General features: G+C 37.4%; 4 protein-coding genes across 5 annotated transcripts; 1 reads left to right on the top strand and 3 right to left on the bottom strand.

Annotated features, from left to right (window-relative positions):
* The first annotated feature begins 4,011 nt into the window (after positions 1-4,011).
* LOC117100854 lies at positions 4,012-6,652 on the top strand. Its single transcript, XM_033240684.1, has 2 exons — positions 4,012-4,032; positions 4,378-6,652. Exon 2 carries the CDS (start codon positions 4,562-4,564, stop codon positions 5,858-5,860), a length of 1,299 nt encoding a protein of 432 aa, XP_033096575.1. The 5' UTR covers positions 4,012-4,032; positions 4,378-4,561; the 3' UTR covers positions 5,861-6,652.
* On the bottom strand, positions 5,880-8,635 carry LOC117100855. Of its 2 annotated transcripts, none has more exons than XM_033240685.1 (4): positions 8,267-8,635; positions 7,816-7,958; positions 7,544-7,647; positions 5,880-7,364 (listed from the first exon to the last, which is right to left on the bottom strand). In XM_033240685.1, exons 1-4 carry the CDS (start codon positions 8,595-8,597, stop codon positions 6,704-6,706), a joined length of 1,239 nt encoding a protein of 412 aa, XP_033096576.1. In that variant the 5' UTR covers positions 8,598-8,635; the 3' UTR covers positions 5,880-6,703. The 2 variants fall into 2 exon arrangements, with proteins under 2 accessions (XP_033096576.1, XP_033096577.1); XM_033240686.1 differs by having other exon boundaries at positions 7,816-7,898.
* A 3,870-nt stretch (positions 8,636-12,505) lies between these two features.
* On the bottom strand, positions 12,506-13,030 carry LOC117100860. Its single transcript, XM_033240695.1, has one exon. The coding sequence runs from the start codon at positions 13,028-13,030 to the stop codon at positions 12,506-12,508; it is 525 nt and encodes a 174-aa protein (XP_033096586.1).
* A 1,790-nt stretch (positions 13,031-14,820) lies between these two features.
* LOC117100859 (zinc finger protein 862-like) lies at positions 14,821-15,542 on the bottom strand. Its single transcript, XM_033240693.1, has 2 exons — positions 15,366-15,542; positions 14,821-15,267 (listed from the first exon to the last, which is right to left on the bottom strand). The coding sequence occupies exons 1-2, from the start codon at positions 15,540-15,542 to the stop codon at positions 14,821-14,823; spliced, it is 624 nt and encodes a 207-aa protein (XP_033096584.1).
* Between the last annotated feature and the right edge of the window lie 560 nt (positions 15,543-16,102).

Genomic DNA, 16,102 nt, shown 5'->3' with positions numbered 1-16,102 from the left:
GAGACAGCGGCTAAGGCAGTTGACGGCAGCCCCCTTGAAGTTAGGCTGTGTTAGAGTTAATTTGCGTATTGGGATGTTACGCTTAACCATAATTTTCATGTCTCAAATAGTATGGAGAGACCCTGTCTCTTATACACATCTAGATGTGTATAAGAGACAGCATCACAACATTCCATGACTAAATTCCAATCTTGTTTTTTAACAGTGTCAATAAAATCATTCTCATTAAAAAATTTAAAAGACCTAGAATTTATTGTTTTTGGTTGACCTTTTATTTTCTTAGATTTGCGAAGTAAGTAAATTAATGAATGGTCACTTATTCCAAGACTATAAACTCCTGATTCAGAATACTTCTTGGGATTTGAAACAAAAATAAGATCTAATATTGTTTTACTTGAATCAGTGATTCTCGTACTCTCATTAATTAGTTGCTTTAAGTTACTATGATTTTCTAAGTTCTTAATTTTAGTTTGATTTACCTTTTTGGAAATATCAAGGTTGAAATCTCCTAGTACAATTACTTCATCATATTCATATGTATAGTATTGGAATAAATTATCAATGTCTGTTATGTAGTCTATGTTGGCACTTGGGGGCCTATAAACTGTTCCAACAAGAAAAGGCTTTGTATGTGGTAAAGACATTTCAATCCATAGACTTTCAACATTTTCAGAAATGTTACTTGTTACTATTTTATGTGCAATACTATCTTTAATATAGCACAAAATTCCACCTCCTATTTTGTTTTTCCTATCAAGTCTGCAAATATTATACCCATTTATAGTAAGCTCTGTATTATTAATATTCTCATCAAGCCAACTTTCAGTTAAGCATAGTATATCAATGTTATTTTTATCTAAGAGTACAGTAATTTGATCAACTTTGTTTCGCAGGCTTTGAACATTTAGATGAGTAATTTTAAGTAATTCAGATACAGCATTTTTTATAAAGCAGGAGTAACACCACCAATTGCCAAAGTTATGTTTATCCTTAATTACACAATTTACATGAAAATCTAATGAGCAACATTTACAAGAAATATGTGATTCACATGATCTTATGTACTTTAAACAGTCGGCACATGTTCCAACTATTACACCTTTGTTTTACTATTCTATTTCAATGTTGATTAATCTTGAAGTTTATTGTAAAAGAATATATTTATTATATATGATTATCAGGCTCTTTAAAAAAGGTATTGTATTGTATACTGTAAAATATTGTTTTCTCCGTGTTTTCTCTAGATTGCTGTTCAATGTATTGCTTTCACCCCTTATTATAGGGCAGTTACACTGTACCGTATTACCATCAAACCTGTCTCTTATACACATCTAGATGTGTATAAGAGACAGTGTATAATCATTAAATCGTTTTTAAACGCTTGAATGTACCAAATGACTATGTTATTTTACTACAGGGATTTTAATTTCATTTATAAAACGCACTGGTAATGTATAAAAGTAGTTTTCAATTGTTGATACGCCTCGGCGTATCAAGTGGACTTGGAACGTCTTCCTTGCAGTGTACTGCATCGCCGGCTGGAAGTTTAGGGTCTGTGGTTTTGACATACTCTATGTTCTATCAAAGTAAAAGTTAGACGCTTGACTCTGGTCCTGTACTCAATGGGCTATGGGATATTTACTGAATTACGATCTCTTAACATATTATCATTATTTCATTCTTTAAATTGCTTTTTTCTATCCCTGTCTCTTATACACATCTAGATGTGTATAAGAATTGTCTATAATTTGTTCCGATATAATAGTTGGGAATAACCTTGCATTTAAAATATATTATGGTAGGCCTATATCAAAAATAAGTGTACAATAGGCCTACTATTTGTAGTCCTATTCATAATAAAGTGCAGTGACCGCCAATAAATACTCAACATATACGATGAATATCAGAATTTAGTGCAGTATGCTAAGCTAGGGTGGCATTATTTCTTCCCATTTATTTTCATTAATTCTCTGTAGGACATTTTGAAAACAGACATTGGGCCTGGGTGTAGAGGAATGGCGTTTTCGGATATGGTAGCCATTTTTTGGCCTAAATTATTGCTGAAATGAAAATAAAAAGAAAAAAAAAACCACTAAAATAAATGTATTATGTTTAGATCAGATTATCATACAAGCATATACAAGCGACTGCACACACACAGTAGATCTTGATCACTAATTAGGCCTATGTTCATGTAATAAACTGTTTACGCTAATTAACTTTAATTTATGTTCTACTGAATGAGCTGTTCTTGTTTGATTTTTAATTTCTGTTTGTCACTTCCTTGTTGTCTTTATTGTAATTAATTTATTTGTATCGTACCAAATACATTTTCAAATATATATAACAAATATAAAATATAATTGAAAATGAGACTTAAAGAAAATAATAAATACAAGATTTAATTGCACACAAAAATTCAGAGACTGATATTTTCTTAGTTTATTCTATGCTTTTCCATGGTAACGTGGAGTCGTTATCACTGGGCGCCGTACAAAGGGTACGGCTATGCATAACTCGGCACGCAGCAAGATCAATGACCCGGTGGTACAACAGTAAGAATATGAAATAATAAATAATGGACTAAAATAATGTTTCTTGATTTTATTTGAAAGATATCAAGAAAATATATCGAAAACAATAACATTTTTTGACCTCACGTTCGAGAGGTCAAAGGTCAATGATAAAAGGTCAAATCTTAAAAACTTTTTAAAACACAATATCTCTGCAATGGATAATCCAAACTTAATGAAACTTTGTACACATATTATATACACTATATTACATGATTTAAGCCTAAAACAGTTATGCATACCACTATTGTAATTAATTAAAATTAATATTTATAAAATTATGAAAAATTACCAAACTCATTATATATTCATCAGTTATATTTTTTATGTCATTCTTAAACAGGAACTTTTTTTATGCTTAGGACAACTTATAATATGTGAAGAAAACTCAGGCCAGATTTGATGACAATTGGACAAATATTTCCAGAGATACAATGTTCAAAAGCTAGCACGTCCGTTAAAAAATAGGTTTTGAGAAAACGCAGTTTGAAAAAAATTGGTCCAAATCCTATTCATAACAACATAGTTTCACTCTTTTTTTACAGCATATTTACATTCAGTGCCCCCCAGCATTATACAAGTCCCCTTCAGTTTGTTTTGCTCTATCACCAAACCCTTTTTTTATTGCTCTAAGTTGTTTTCTTCGCTTTTTTACTTTATCCGAAGACTTTCTGGCTGATTGTTCAATTCGCTTACAATCTGCGTTCATACACATCATTGCTACATCTCTCCCAAATAAGCATGTTCAAACACTCATTGTTGTTTTGGGTTTTCCTGTGAAGGCATCGTTTTAGCAGTTTTTCATCTGCAAGATCATTAAATACTGGTTCAATAAATTTCATAATTTCTACTGGCAGTCCATGTTTGTGTTTATAGCTAGATGGATTTTTGTTGTATTCACACCAAGTGTTGTCTCCTTTTGGACAGTTATTATGCATCGGGATGCTATCGGTCGATGCAAAGTGCGGGAGCACAGCCTTTACTGCAGCAATCATAGACGGTAGGTCACCAGCATTTTGCCTGATTGCAAAGCCATAAAAGTTCTGCAGAGTGTCAATACCCTTGTCTGTTAATCGCTTTGCACCGCCAAGTCCTTTTCCATCTGAAAATTTCTTTCCTTTATTGTCGTTTTTTAGCCGGCGCAAACGTGTACCAACACGTTTTTGCACGTGTCCGACGCACTCTAACTTCTGAATTTCAACATTGGGGCCATATGGTTTAGCTTCTACAACTTTAGCGAAAGAAGCAGTATCCCCATCACCTAAGTACTCGGTGTACCGCAGTCCAAGCATTTGCTCTGACCTCAAAAACAATCGAACTGCACCGACCGACTCCATAAGGTTTATCGCGAATCTAAACCGCAATGCGTCATGGGATAGAAAAAGGGGCAATAGCGCCGCCACTCTAGCGACCACTATGCAGTTTGGGGATGTGATAATGATCGGAGATACCCTGAAAGGTAGAAATTCTTTTTTTTTCTCGATAACATACTTGCTAAAAATCACGGTCTGTTGAATTGAAGGGAGCTTCTTATGATATGTATGACAGCTATGTTCAGCGTGTACTGTTAAGGAAATTCTCTCTGCTGCATGGAGGGGACGCGCTACTACTGTTTTCACAAATATTAACCTATTAATAATTATTTATTAATGGTTTATTATTATTTATTATTATTATATTATTATCGCTGTGACTTATAAGCATGTTTTTGTAATACCATTGTCTATAAATATGATGTATGTAATGTAAAATTTGTTTATTAAGTAAAACAATCATCCAAATGATAATTACATTTTTTTTAAAGGTATGTTATAAAGGAGCATGTTGACAAACTTCGCTTCCATCGTTGCAAGGAACAACATTGTCCTACATGGACCCGTCTCATAAATCGAGGTGGTGGATTTAAAGCAACAAAAACAACGGTTGTATGCAGCAACCACTTTGCTAGTGGCCAGCCGTTTAATGACTCACCACATCCAACCCTGTTTATGAAGGGTTACAATTGCACCCCAAAGACGCCACTTCGAGCACCACCAAAAGAACAGTCTGCTACATCAACACCAAGAGCAAGACCAAAGCGCACAGCTGTACATCGTTTTCGAACAATTGGAATTCAAGTTGATCTGACTGACTCCCGACAAAGTTCTAATGACCATGAGTATTGCCATCCAGCATTCAAAAAGAAGACATATAATTCAGAGTGGGTTGCACATCTGGAGGATGAACTTAGTAAATTGACAGAAAAAATAAATAAACTGATGACTGATTATCTGGAAGCCACAGAACATGTCAAAAAATTAAAAGCTGCTCTTGCTGCTTGTACTAAGAAGCTTACTGTTTCAGATATAGCACACAGTAATGAACTAGTAAAACTTTATACAGGCTTGACGAGCTATGAAATTTTTCAGTGGGTATTTGCAGAAGTGTCTCCTCATGCACAGAACCTTCACTACTACAAAGGCAAATTGTCATCAGAAGATAAGACCTGGCAGACGAACAACACAACTAAACCTGGAGTCAAGCGATCACAGTCTCTGGAGGACCAAATGCTCATGACGCTGATGAAGCTTAGGCTAAATCTCCGTGAAGATGACCTGGCATTTCGATTTGGTTTAGTACAAAGCACAGTTTCTCAGGTTTTGTCTACTTGGATTCCATTTCTAGCAAAGGAGCTAGCCGCATTCATTCACTGGCCCAGCAAAGACGAAACCCTGAAGTACTATCCTGCATGCTTTCACAAGTATAAAGGTACAGTTAAGTGCATTATTGACTGCACTGAAATACAAATTGAACGACCGTCTTTGGCTGCTTCCAACACGCAAGTGTACAGCCAGTACAAATCTAGACCCACTGTCAAGTGCCTAGTTGGTATAACACCAAGTGGAGCGATCTCATACATTTCTGAACCGGTAGGAGGAAACACCTCTGATAAGAAAATTGTACAGAAAACTAACATAGTGGATAAGTTTGAACCAGGAGATATCTGTATGGCCGATCGCGGTTTTAATATTCAAGAACTACTGTTACGCAAGCAGGTCAAACTTATTATACCACCATTTCAACGAACAACTAAGAGTACGAATCAATTTACAATAACAGAGGACACTAAAACAAAGACTGTGGCTAATGCCAGGATACATGTGGAAAGGGCAATAGGAAGACTGAAAGAATTTCAAATTATGCAGGGTCCCGTTCCCCTGACCATGATAGACCTTATGGAGGGTGCCCTTGTAATAAGTGCGGCTATTGTTAACCTGCAACCTGTTTTAGTCCCTTTGTCGTCATAATTTACATTGGACGGTTTTAAGAATTGGCATTATCAAATACAATATATAACTTCAGAATCAAAGAAATAAGTCTTGTAAAAATGGATATGATTTTTTTTTTTCATTTACTTTGTTCAAAAAGTTATTTTGCCAACATAAAACTAATATTTCTTCCTTAAATTCTATATAAAAATAACATTCAAATATGATATAACACAAAATATATATACAGTAATTTATACAAATGTAACAAGAAAAATAAAAATTAATTATGCTAAATGAGAGTCAATAATTTTGTCTACCAGGTGGTGAACATGAAGAAAAGTTTGATTAGTTTTTCATCCTAATAACAGTACTTTAAAAAAATAAGTATTTGTTTTGTTATTGTGTATATTAATAAAACATGAATTAGTTTATTATATTTGTATATCATTTTCGATCTCATGTTATATATTACTGTGACATTAAATTAAACTATCAGAGCAAGCTATTGTATGTAAAACTGCAAACTAGCACAAAAAGAAATCACAATCTATATATTGGAATTACATTAAGTACAGAGACCACAGTACTGTAAATCAAGCAAGGCAGTTTTTAAATGAATTGTTGTCGAACAATAATTTAAATGTAGATCTATCACAGTCTGTATTAATTCCTGCAAAAGATTATTAGTTTGAAGTGTTCTTTTTACTCCTCCTGGCTTTCTTTTTTGGTTTACACCCATCACATTTCCAGGACAACTTCCTCTTTTTCAAAAATTTTTCATGTCCTTCAATCCCGCCACAAACATAGTGAAACCACCTGTCACAATTGTCGCAACAAATACTGTTGTAATCTGCATCATTTGGTTTGTCTAAGCAAACATCACCACACACACCACACGGGTATTCTGCATGTGTACTTGCTACAGTTTGAGCCTGCAACACTTGATGTGATTCTCCCCTTTCTTTGCTCTCGCCACAAAGTAGATGATGCTTGGTTCAGTGTCCCTTTTACCAACACCTGTTGCTGGTGTTGACTTATCTTAAGCATATCCAGCATTGAATTCGCTGAAACATGTTCCTTTAATTTGGTTAACCTATCATATACTTCCAGAACAGTTGGTACAGGCACAGTTGTTTCAACAGTTTCATTGCTTAAACACTTGCTAAGATCCGGCAATTGAGCGTTTACATTAGGTTCGCGTTTTGCGTGTGACAAAATACCACAGTTCCCATTTGTGATGCTTGCCAACCAATCCAGATTAAATTCGTTAATGGCATTTCCAACACGATGAATAGGCAAACGTGGGTCAAAGGTTGAACGGTACCTACGGGTATTCTCTACGGTCTGCTTTGATACATCCTCTCGGATTCCTACCACCTTGATGTTTCTAACAAACTGTGGTTCATGCAAAGCTTTCCCCTTCTTTGGCACTGCACCCCATGCTTGTTTTTGCGAAGTGCAAGTCATGTTTCGCCCTTTCTCTACTGCCTCCACAACTGCAAACAGAAGACCTGCCACATGTTTGCAAGTAGCCTGTATTCTGAAAAAAAAAAGAAGTGATAAAAGGTATTTAATTTTTAAGTGGCAATTTTCAATTATAAATTTCCATGTTTTGTACAAGTCATTACCCTATTTTGTGTTTATTTACGCTTTGTCAAGTCAATGTGTTCTGCTTTCATGTTAAATTTCATAAATTAAGAGCAAGTTAAATGTACTTACCCGACAATGCATGAACATTCAGCTGTACAAACTTGTCCTGTTTCTTTATGCAGAACGATCCATGTATTGTAAGGTGACTCGGTTGTTTTCTGTTGCTTCACTACCTGTCAAAAAAAAAAAAAAAAAAAATTCAAAATAAGTTGGTGATGTATGAAAAAAAACACCAGTTGAAATTTTGATGTACCAACACACAATCTCAACACTGGCGAGTGACCATATTTTATTAATATATCATTTTGCACTTTTATAGATAGCAAATTTATAGAACTAACCTTTCCTCTGACAAAGCAGTAGCTGATGTTCATACTGATGCCATGGTATTGCAGGGCTCTAACATGACCGGACATAAACAGTCCTTTTCCAAGACCAAGTGTCCTCCTTCCTTCGGTCTTTTCCAAACCAATCCTCCGGTTTCCTATTTTTATTTAAACAGAAAAGAAAACGGGTTTAGCCTAGTGTAGTAGGTGTGAAAAGTATTTATATTTACTTTTAATTCAATCTGTGTCATGTACCCAAAAAGGTTTTCCATGCATCTTACTGCATTCATTATTACTTACTACTTTAGGCTAAAATTCACTAGGCCTAGGCCTAACTGCCATAACATAACCCACAGACAGGGCACAAAATCATCACAAGTTACTCTACTACTAGCTACACCACTAGTACTAGCTAGGCCTAGCCTAGTCTAGTCTAGGCAGTATGAAAAAAAATCAACAAACTTACCAGCTTTTATGTAGCTATCTAGATGATCTCTAGAAGTCTCCGGGAGGCTAGATGGTCCATCTTCCCAGCCATTCACAAGGGTTTCTGGTCGTGGTAAACGGATTATGCCACCATCAAGTACCAACTTCTCACTTCTAGACCGTTGTATCTGCCTCTCTGCTTCTTCGTCGGTTGGTTTGACTGCTAAACCTAGCTTTTCAGCCCAAAAAGCTTTTTCACACAGTTCATGGTGCTTCTCATCTCCGACAGGAACATTCCTTTCTCTCAAAAAAGTTTTCAAATCGGCAGATTTCCATGTCAAAAAACGCCGAATTTCTCTCGCCTGAGCCATCGTTAACTAAAAACAATAGAAAAGAAAGTACAAAGTATCTCTTCCGTGTTTTTGTGTTTGCCCCTTTTTCATTCCCACAATGCCTTGCGCGGACTGCGCCCTCTTGCGGATTTACCGATTCGCGATAAACCTTATTGAACATGCCGAACCTGTATGATTCATTTTACACTTGTGCTTTAGCTTCCACCTCTGGTATTCATCGCTATTTGAATCCTTGTTCTCCCAGCTTTTACAAGACTTGCAAATGTTACTAAGCACTTCTGCATCGGCACATTTTCCAGTGTCTGCCAAAATTGCTGTGACAATGCCATGATGACTGGAATGCCCGCGGCGCTGCCATGTTCCATCGAATGACGCTTTGCAATCAACACTGCCGGAAATATCTGCGTCACTTTTCAACTCATCAGCAGCCTTTTTCATGCTTTTATTTACAACAATCGTATTGGCAGCAAACAACCTGGTAAAGTTGGACTTGTACGTGCCTCTCATTACTGGTCCTGGGTGATTCATGTGTAAACAAAAGTTGTCAAAAGCGCTGTGGCCCTTTCCAAGCGATCGTACGAACGATGTCATCCGAATATTCATCCTTCGTTCTCCTTCCTCTACCATCATGATCCAATTCATCTGATGTTTTGAGTACCTGACTCCACTCGCATCTAGGTGCTCAACAATGAATATATATTTCGTTGTAAAATCCTCGCCTGTTATCAAGAGCGAGTGTACACTCAACATCTGATTTGCAATAAGCATCGAATATTGTCTTTCATAAATGAGAACAATATACTTAGGTCCATCAGTATGAAACCATCATTAAAATTCTGAGGGTCAATATGTCCAATTTCTCTAGGCCCTAATTTCTGAGCTTATATAGACCTAGGTGAACTTGTCTCCCCTGGTTCAGCTTGACTGGGTAACTGCTTGTTGTGTACATAGTCAACAGCTGGCCTAGCATTGTGCTGGTTTGAGTAGAATTTTCTACGTCTCTTACGCCCAGACCTCTTCTTATCACCCATATTCACTACTAAATGATTATTCTCTGATGTTCAATCAATACTCACAAAAAGTTTCAACAGATTTGCTTCACAAATTTTCGAGAAATTAATAATTTTTGACAGGTCACTTTATAAAATGTGTTTCACCATGGAATAAAGCAGGAAAGCTAGGCCAAAGCCAAGCTGTATGTAAGGCAGCTTCTGATTGGTTGATTTTCTTAGGCTGCAGATTCTTACTGTTGTACCACCTTTTAATAGTCAATTTCCATAGCAGCAGAACCGTGGGACTGTTCCTATAAATAGTTCTAGAAGAAGCAGGTACTGGCATTAAATTGCGTTTATCCTGTCACTACGAATTTATTCCTCCATGCTCATGGCAACAACATGAGTGTGGCCTGGTTATAACACTTGGCGGCGTACAAAGGGTTTGAGCTATGCATAACTCATCCGGCAGCAAGATCAATGACACGTACACTTTGATTAAGTCTGTATTTCCATAGCAGCAGAGCGTGGGAATGTTCCTATGAATAGTTCTAGAAAAAGCAATATACTGGCATTAAATTGCATTTATCCCGTCAAATTCATGGCAAAAACATGAGTTTGGCCTGATTATAATACAGTAGAAAAGTGTATAGGAAATTTCAGTGGGTTTCGAGTCTTGGTATTCGACATTTCGGTTTTAAATTTTACAGAATAGCTCAATAACAAATGACAGGATATAGTATTAAAATTAATTCATAATAATGAACGAAACTTATGACAAAACATATAAAAGAGACTTGTCGATAAATTACAGTACATCAAAATCACGAGATAAACCGACGCAAACAAGTAGAACAAAAACGTTGGAAAACAAACCCTAATTCGCGAAATGGAATCGTCCAACATTTTTTATCAGTATCTTGAACCACTCGTCGGCAACGCGAAGAGATTATAATCCCAACCACGCGTTGTAGACGGGTATACGTGTTGCTTTATTTTGTGAGGCTCCCTTATCAGTTTTTTTTTATCTGTTAGAAAGCTATTTGTTACCATGAATAAATAAATCCAAACCCATTGTTGCTATTAAAAACTAAAAAATTATTGTAAAAATTATTTAAAAATTTTTACTGGTAAATCAGTTGTAAGTTAGCTTGCCGAGCGCGCAGCGGGAGGCGCCAACCCTTCCGGGTGGGGTTCGGTAAGGGTTCCCCGAAAGCTTTAGGGTACTATATGCTCTCAGGTGCATTCTCAGCTGTATTTAGACAGTTGTTGTGAATTTACTTTTAACACTTGAAGACTAATAAAGGGAGTGAAAAAGGACCAGACTGAGACTGTTCTATAAATGGATTTAATAATACAAGCTCACAGCTCACTTCTCATAACATCATGCACCATATCATTGGTTTTTACAACATAAATAATATTGCTAGCATCTCAATTTCCTGGATTAAGTATGGACAGCTGAGCAGGCAGGTACGTTTTAAAGTATTTGTGATGATTTCCTGAATAAACTTAATTTACAAACTGTGCAGACAAAAATGTAGGCTTACAATAAATGAAATGTATAACTGTACAAGTGTGTACCCAGATATCAACTGCACTGTCAAAAGGAAATTTACTAACTGTAGATATCATCATAAGAGCATTTAATGTTGACTCTTTCAACCTGTTTCTCACACATGTCTTTATGCGCTTTAGAGTTGAAAATCCCCTTTCTGGATCAGTTGATGAAACTGGTAGCACACTGTACACCTTTGCCAGTTCATGTAACTGTGGAAATATGTTTAATTTCTCATCCGTTATGTGATGCTTGAGGTTGAATTGTAAATGTAATATAATGGCAAATAAATGAGACTCGTATACACCAGTACTGTTAATATCTCTCTGTCCATTTATTGTACCCCCTCACATGTGCCCTCTCTACATCCCATAATGATAAAACCGTTTCCAGGAACTTTCTGTCCCAATTAGCAAATTACACAGTACTACATCTCCCCCTTTTCGGATTTAAAACTCATGTATACCTTACCCAAACAACTAAAACAACTATAAACTACATAAACAATAACATATTTCAACAACCTGTGATCTTACCCTTCCCGATCTACGGGGTTGTGGGGGAACTACACCAGGTACTTCATAGTCCTGATCTATAATGCCATCATCATCAATACCATTAGGGCTGGTGATTTTAGTTCTGGCGGGCAAGTCAATTTTTTTGAAATGGGAGTAGTTCCGGGTAATTGTTTTTCCATTGGGAAACTTAGCAGTTAACATGTCATGATTCTTCCCAATTATCACCAATGGCATTTTATTAAAAGGTGAAGTAAACTTGCTAGCTCTAATCTGCTTAACTAAAACTATGTCCCCTGCTTTGATTTTATTCTCCTTAATTTTTCTCTTTTTCTCTGCATTTAACTTAATGTTAATTTTGTTCTTTTGGTCATTCTTCCTTAACAGGTCATCATTTCTCCCCCCCTTGGAAAAAGAAGGGATTTTAACATTAATGTCCCTGCCCAGCAGTATAGTTGCAGGAGCATAGCCAGTTGTGGAATGAGGGGTTGCCCTGTAATTGCGGAGAAATGCAACCATGTCCTGTTTCCAATGATTGGAGGTGAGCAGGACTTTCCGGAAAGTATGCATGAACCTCTCTACCTCCCCGTTAGCCTCGGGCCAGAGTGGGGTAACCTTTCTGTGTTTAAAACCGAGATGTTTTGCAAATTTAGCAAAGTTGTCACTGTTAAAGGGCGGACCGTTATCCGTCTTTACCACTTTAGGAATACCAAACATGCCGAACACTTTATCTAGGTTAGGGATGATAGCAGCAGCAGAGGTGGACAAGACCACCTCTACAACCGGGTACCGTGAATAGTCGTCAATAATTACCATAACATAATCATTACCTACATGACCGAAATCAATGCTTAAGTTTTCTCAGGGACCATTCGGGAGATCAGTCATTTTGAGGGGTGCACGCACTGACTGAGGTGTTGCTGCCTGGCATAGAATACACTCTTTAACTACCACCTCACAAAGCTTGTCAAGCTTAGGGAACCACACCTTTGACCTGAGAAGTTTCTTTGTCTTGGCCTCCCCTTGGTGACCCTCATGTGCAAGATCTACCATTTTACCTTGTAGGGCATTAGGGACTACAATCAAAGATCCCCTAAGCAACAATTTATCATTAACACTGGTCAACTCATGCTTTACATTTTGAAATTGTTGGAGATTACTTAAATCTACATCACTAACACCTTCAGCCTCCCGTAAATCCCATTTGCCAGTTGATAAAAATTTAAAGACGCATTGCATTGTGTGATCGCTTTTCGTAGCCTCCTCAATTTCTGCTAGGGATATGGCATTTGGTGTCGATGTTGCAATACACATATTTACAAAAGCATTGGCACTTTTGGATACAACGTTATCGTTACAACCATCATCCACAGCATGGCGAGACATATAGTCTGCCGGGTTGTCTGCACCTTTTTGGTAGCAGACAGTAAATGTGAAAGTTTGCAAACGGAGGAGCCAATTGGCAATGTGCAAAGACGGCTTAGACCTGGAGTTATTAAAGAGGCTGACAAGCGGTTTGTGATCAGTGAACACTCGAAAAGGTTTGCCAATTAGAAATAAATGAAAGTGATGGCACGACCAAGCAATGGCCAACGCTTCCCTTTCAATTTGGGAATATCCGCTGGTTGTGGAGTGCTGGCAATAGCACGGACCACTTTCTTCTGTTTGAAAGATTTGGAGCGACACACACATGCAAAATGATTTTGCTTCCCACATCTATAACAGTATGCTGCCGTGGGAGCTGACTTGGGCCTCCTATGATTAGGGAGGAAAGCCTTATTCTGTTTAGGCTTAGGCCTAGCTGGTATTGTAGCAGTAGGAGCAGGCTTACTATGTGTGCTACTACTACTAGTCAAAGTATGTGTTTGTTGTTGTTTACCTTCAATTTCATTTGCATGGCTGTCTGAGGTTTCCAACGAACGTGCGTATGTTAGTATTTTATCAAGCGTGTGTGTGGGGTCCCTCAAAGCTGCCCGTCGTAGTTTTGGAGAAGAACAATGCTGAATAATTTGCAACTTAATCTCATTATCACAGTCCACAAATGAACACGGCTTTGCAGCGCGGCGTAGCCTGGTAACGAACGCATCAATGGACTCCTTAGGTCCCTGTTGTAGTTGCCGAAATGTGTTAATTGCAAAAGGTACGTTTTTCTTGGGCTCAAAGTAAGTTTTGAGCGCTGTTTTGGCGGCATCATAAGTGTCTCCAGAGTTAGCTAATGTTTGGAAAATGTCGTAGAGTGCCTCACCCCCGTAATGGAGGTGATTACACAGTACTACACGTTAGTAGATCATGAATGACATCAGGCTGAGAGGTATATAATTTGCTGATATCAACTATACTATGCTTAAATAATGCCCACTCATGTTTAGCTGACTCTTTATCTATGAATGGGTATTGAGCACAAAGGTTCTCCAGTGCCTCGTTGCCATACTCAGCTAGCTTTTCATCATTATCAGGAACCAGATGCGGATCAAATATGGAAAACTGGGCCAAAAATCTGCCATCATCTGGGAATCTATCTGTAATATCAAAAATCATAAAATAAGAATAACATTCATTAAAATCATTAGTCTGAGTGAGATTTTAATAATTTCACCTGATTTAATTACAGTACACTGAGAAGCAGTATCATTGCTATTATTTAAGCTTGTGCTTACCAGTGATATTTCCAATGAGTGCATTAAGGAAAGGTATCCTGACTTCTCTGGACTTCCTTGATTTATGTCAATACCTGCAGCACGCATACTCTCCAACTTCTCTTTCAGCTTTTCAAAATTAGGGCCATCGTTTTCGATCAGTTCATAGAGGCGGACAGTAGTAGATCTTACAATACTTGGTATGGAACCAACACTGCAATAGCTGGCTTGAAATAACTTTAAATGAAAGTTTGCAAATAGTTAGATATAAATATATGGTAGTTATAAATAAACTCTAAAAATAACTTAATTTATGGATTAAATGCAGTACAGTATATTAAATTCAAATTTGCATTGTTTTCCTTGTTTTTGTGTTTAATTTGTGCATGATTCGTTTGATAGCGTTTGTGTGTTTTTCTAGTGTACTTTGGTAAATGTTTAGTAAACAAATAATGAAAAAATGCTCATACCTTGGAAAGCATAGAGACTGGTGGAAGAACATCACACATCAACAGCATCGTTGCAATAAACTTGTACGATTTAATCATTCTCTCCAGCCCTGGCATCATTTCTTTCCTCAAACTCCTGTTCCAGTGAAACTATTACACTGTTGATACACATATTGAGCTTGTTACATGACCTATCTATGCTAAGCCATCTCGCATCTGCAGCCTTGCATGGTTTTACCTTTGGATCATCCAGGAGCCCCTGAACTGCACGAAGGCCAGCTAGTCGAACTGCTGAGTTTTCATAGAATTCAAATATTTGCCTTAATGTGTCTTTGAATCGTTGCACATAGGGAATCTGTCTGCCAGCTTGCCCTGCAGCAAGGGCTAGTCTGTGTGCACAGCAGTGTATTCCTGTTACGGTAGGGTTGACATCTTGGAGCCTCCTAACAAAGCCATTTCTCTTACCTGTCATTACGGCAGCGCCGTCTGTTCCTGCCGATCGCAGCTTCTTGATGTTGATATTGTTGTCAGCATGAAACTTAATGAAAATAATAAATATGTTCTGTGCATTCACTGATATATTATCTAGTTGCTGGGGGTTGCCCAACACGTCAGCAATAATAAGGTATCTTTGACCTTATTGTCAGGTGTCAGGTACCTACCATACATAATAAGCTGTTCAACAACAGTTACATCTGTTGTCTCATCCAACATGATGCTCTTGTGGTCTGACTGCCTGTATTCTGCTAATATATCCGCTTGTATCACTTCAGCAAGAATATGTATAATCTCCTGGACTGTTCGTTCAGACATGTAGTTTGTTGAGTTTCCAACTTTAATATCAGATCGTATTGGCAGACCCAAGTCCTCTAAAAGTTCTAGAATTTTTGGATATTTGGTCGTGTGTGGAATCTCTTATTTACAGAGCCAATAAAGGCACTTGAATGCCGATTTCAGGCTTTCTCTTCTCATTTCTTTTGGGGTCGATAATTTTGCTTCAATGTTGCCCGAAATACAACTCATCTCTTTGGCTTCCTGCAATGTAACCGCATCTGAATGGCACTGAGATGTTATGTGTTCTTTATCGTCTGTTCTCTCATTCGTACAGCTGGTAAGGTTCGAAAGGTTTGTCTGCCCCTGTGCTCGGTTTGTATTTTTGTAGCCACAGAGGATTATAGCCTTTAGCTTGGTTTGCAGGAGGCACCTTCACTGTCGTTTTACTACACTCTGGTCCTTGTTGATCAGTAGCTACCAAATCTGAATCTGGGAGTAGTGGTCCACCAGTAATCTGTTCAACCGCTCCTGGCTCTGAATTTTTCTCGTCCTCTACAGCCCTAGTCACTGTTTCATCTGGTTTAGACCTAACAATACAT

Source organism: Anneissia japonica, unplaced genomic scaffold, assembly GCF_011630105.1.
Source record: "Anneissia japonica isolate Jap-2015-1 unplaced genomic scaffold, ASM1163010v1 scaffold3372_len255902_cov201, whole genome shotgun sequence".
Taxonomy (NCBI): Eukaryota; Metazoa; Echinodermata; class Crinoidea; order Comatulida; family Comatulidae; genus Anneissia; species Anneissia japonica.
This window is presented reverse-complemented; position numbering and strand designations above follow the sequence as displayed.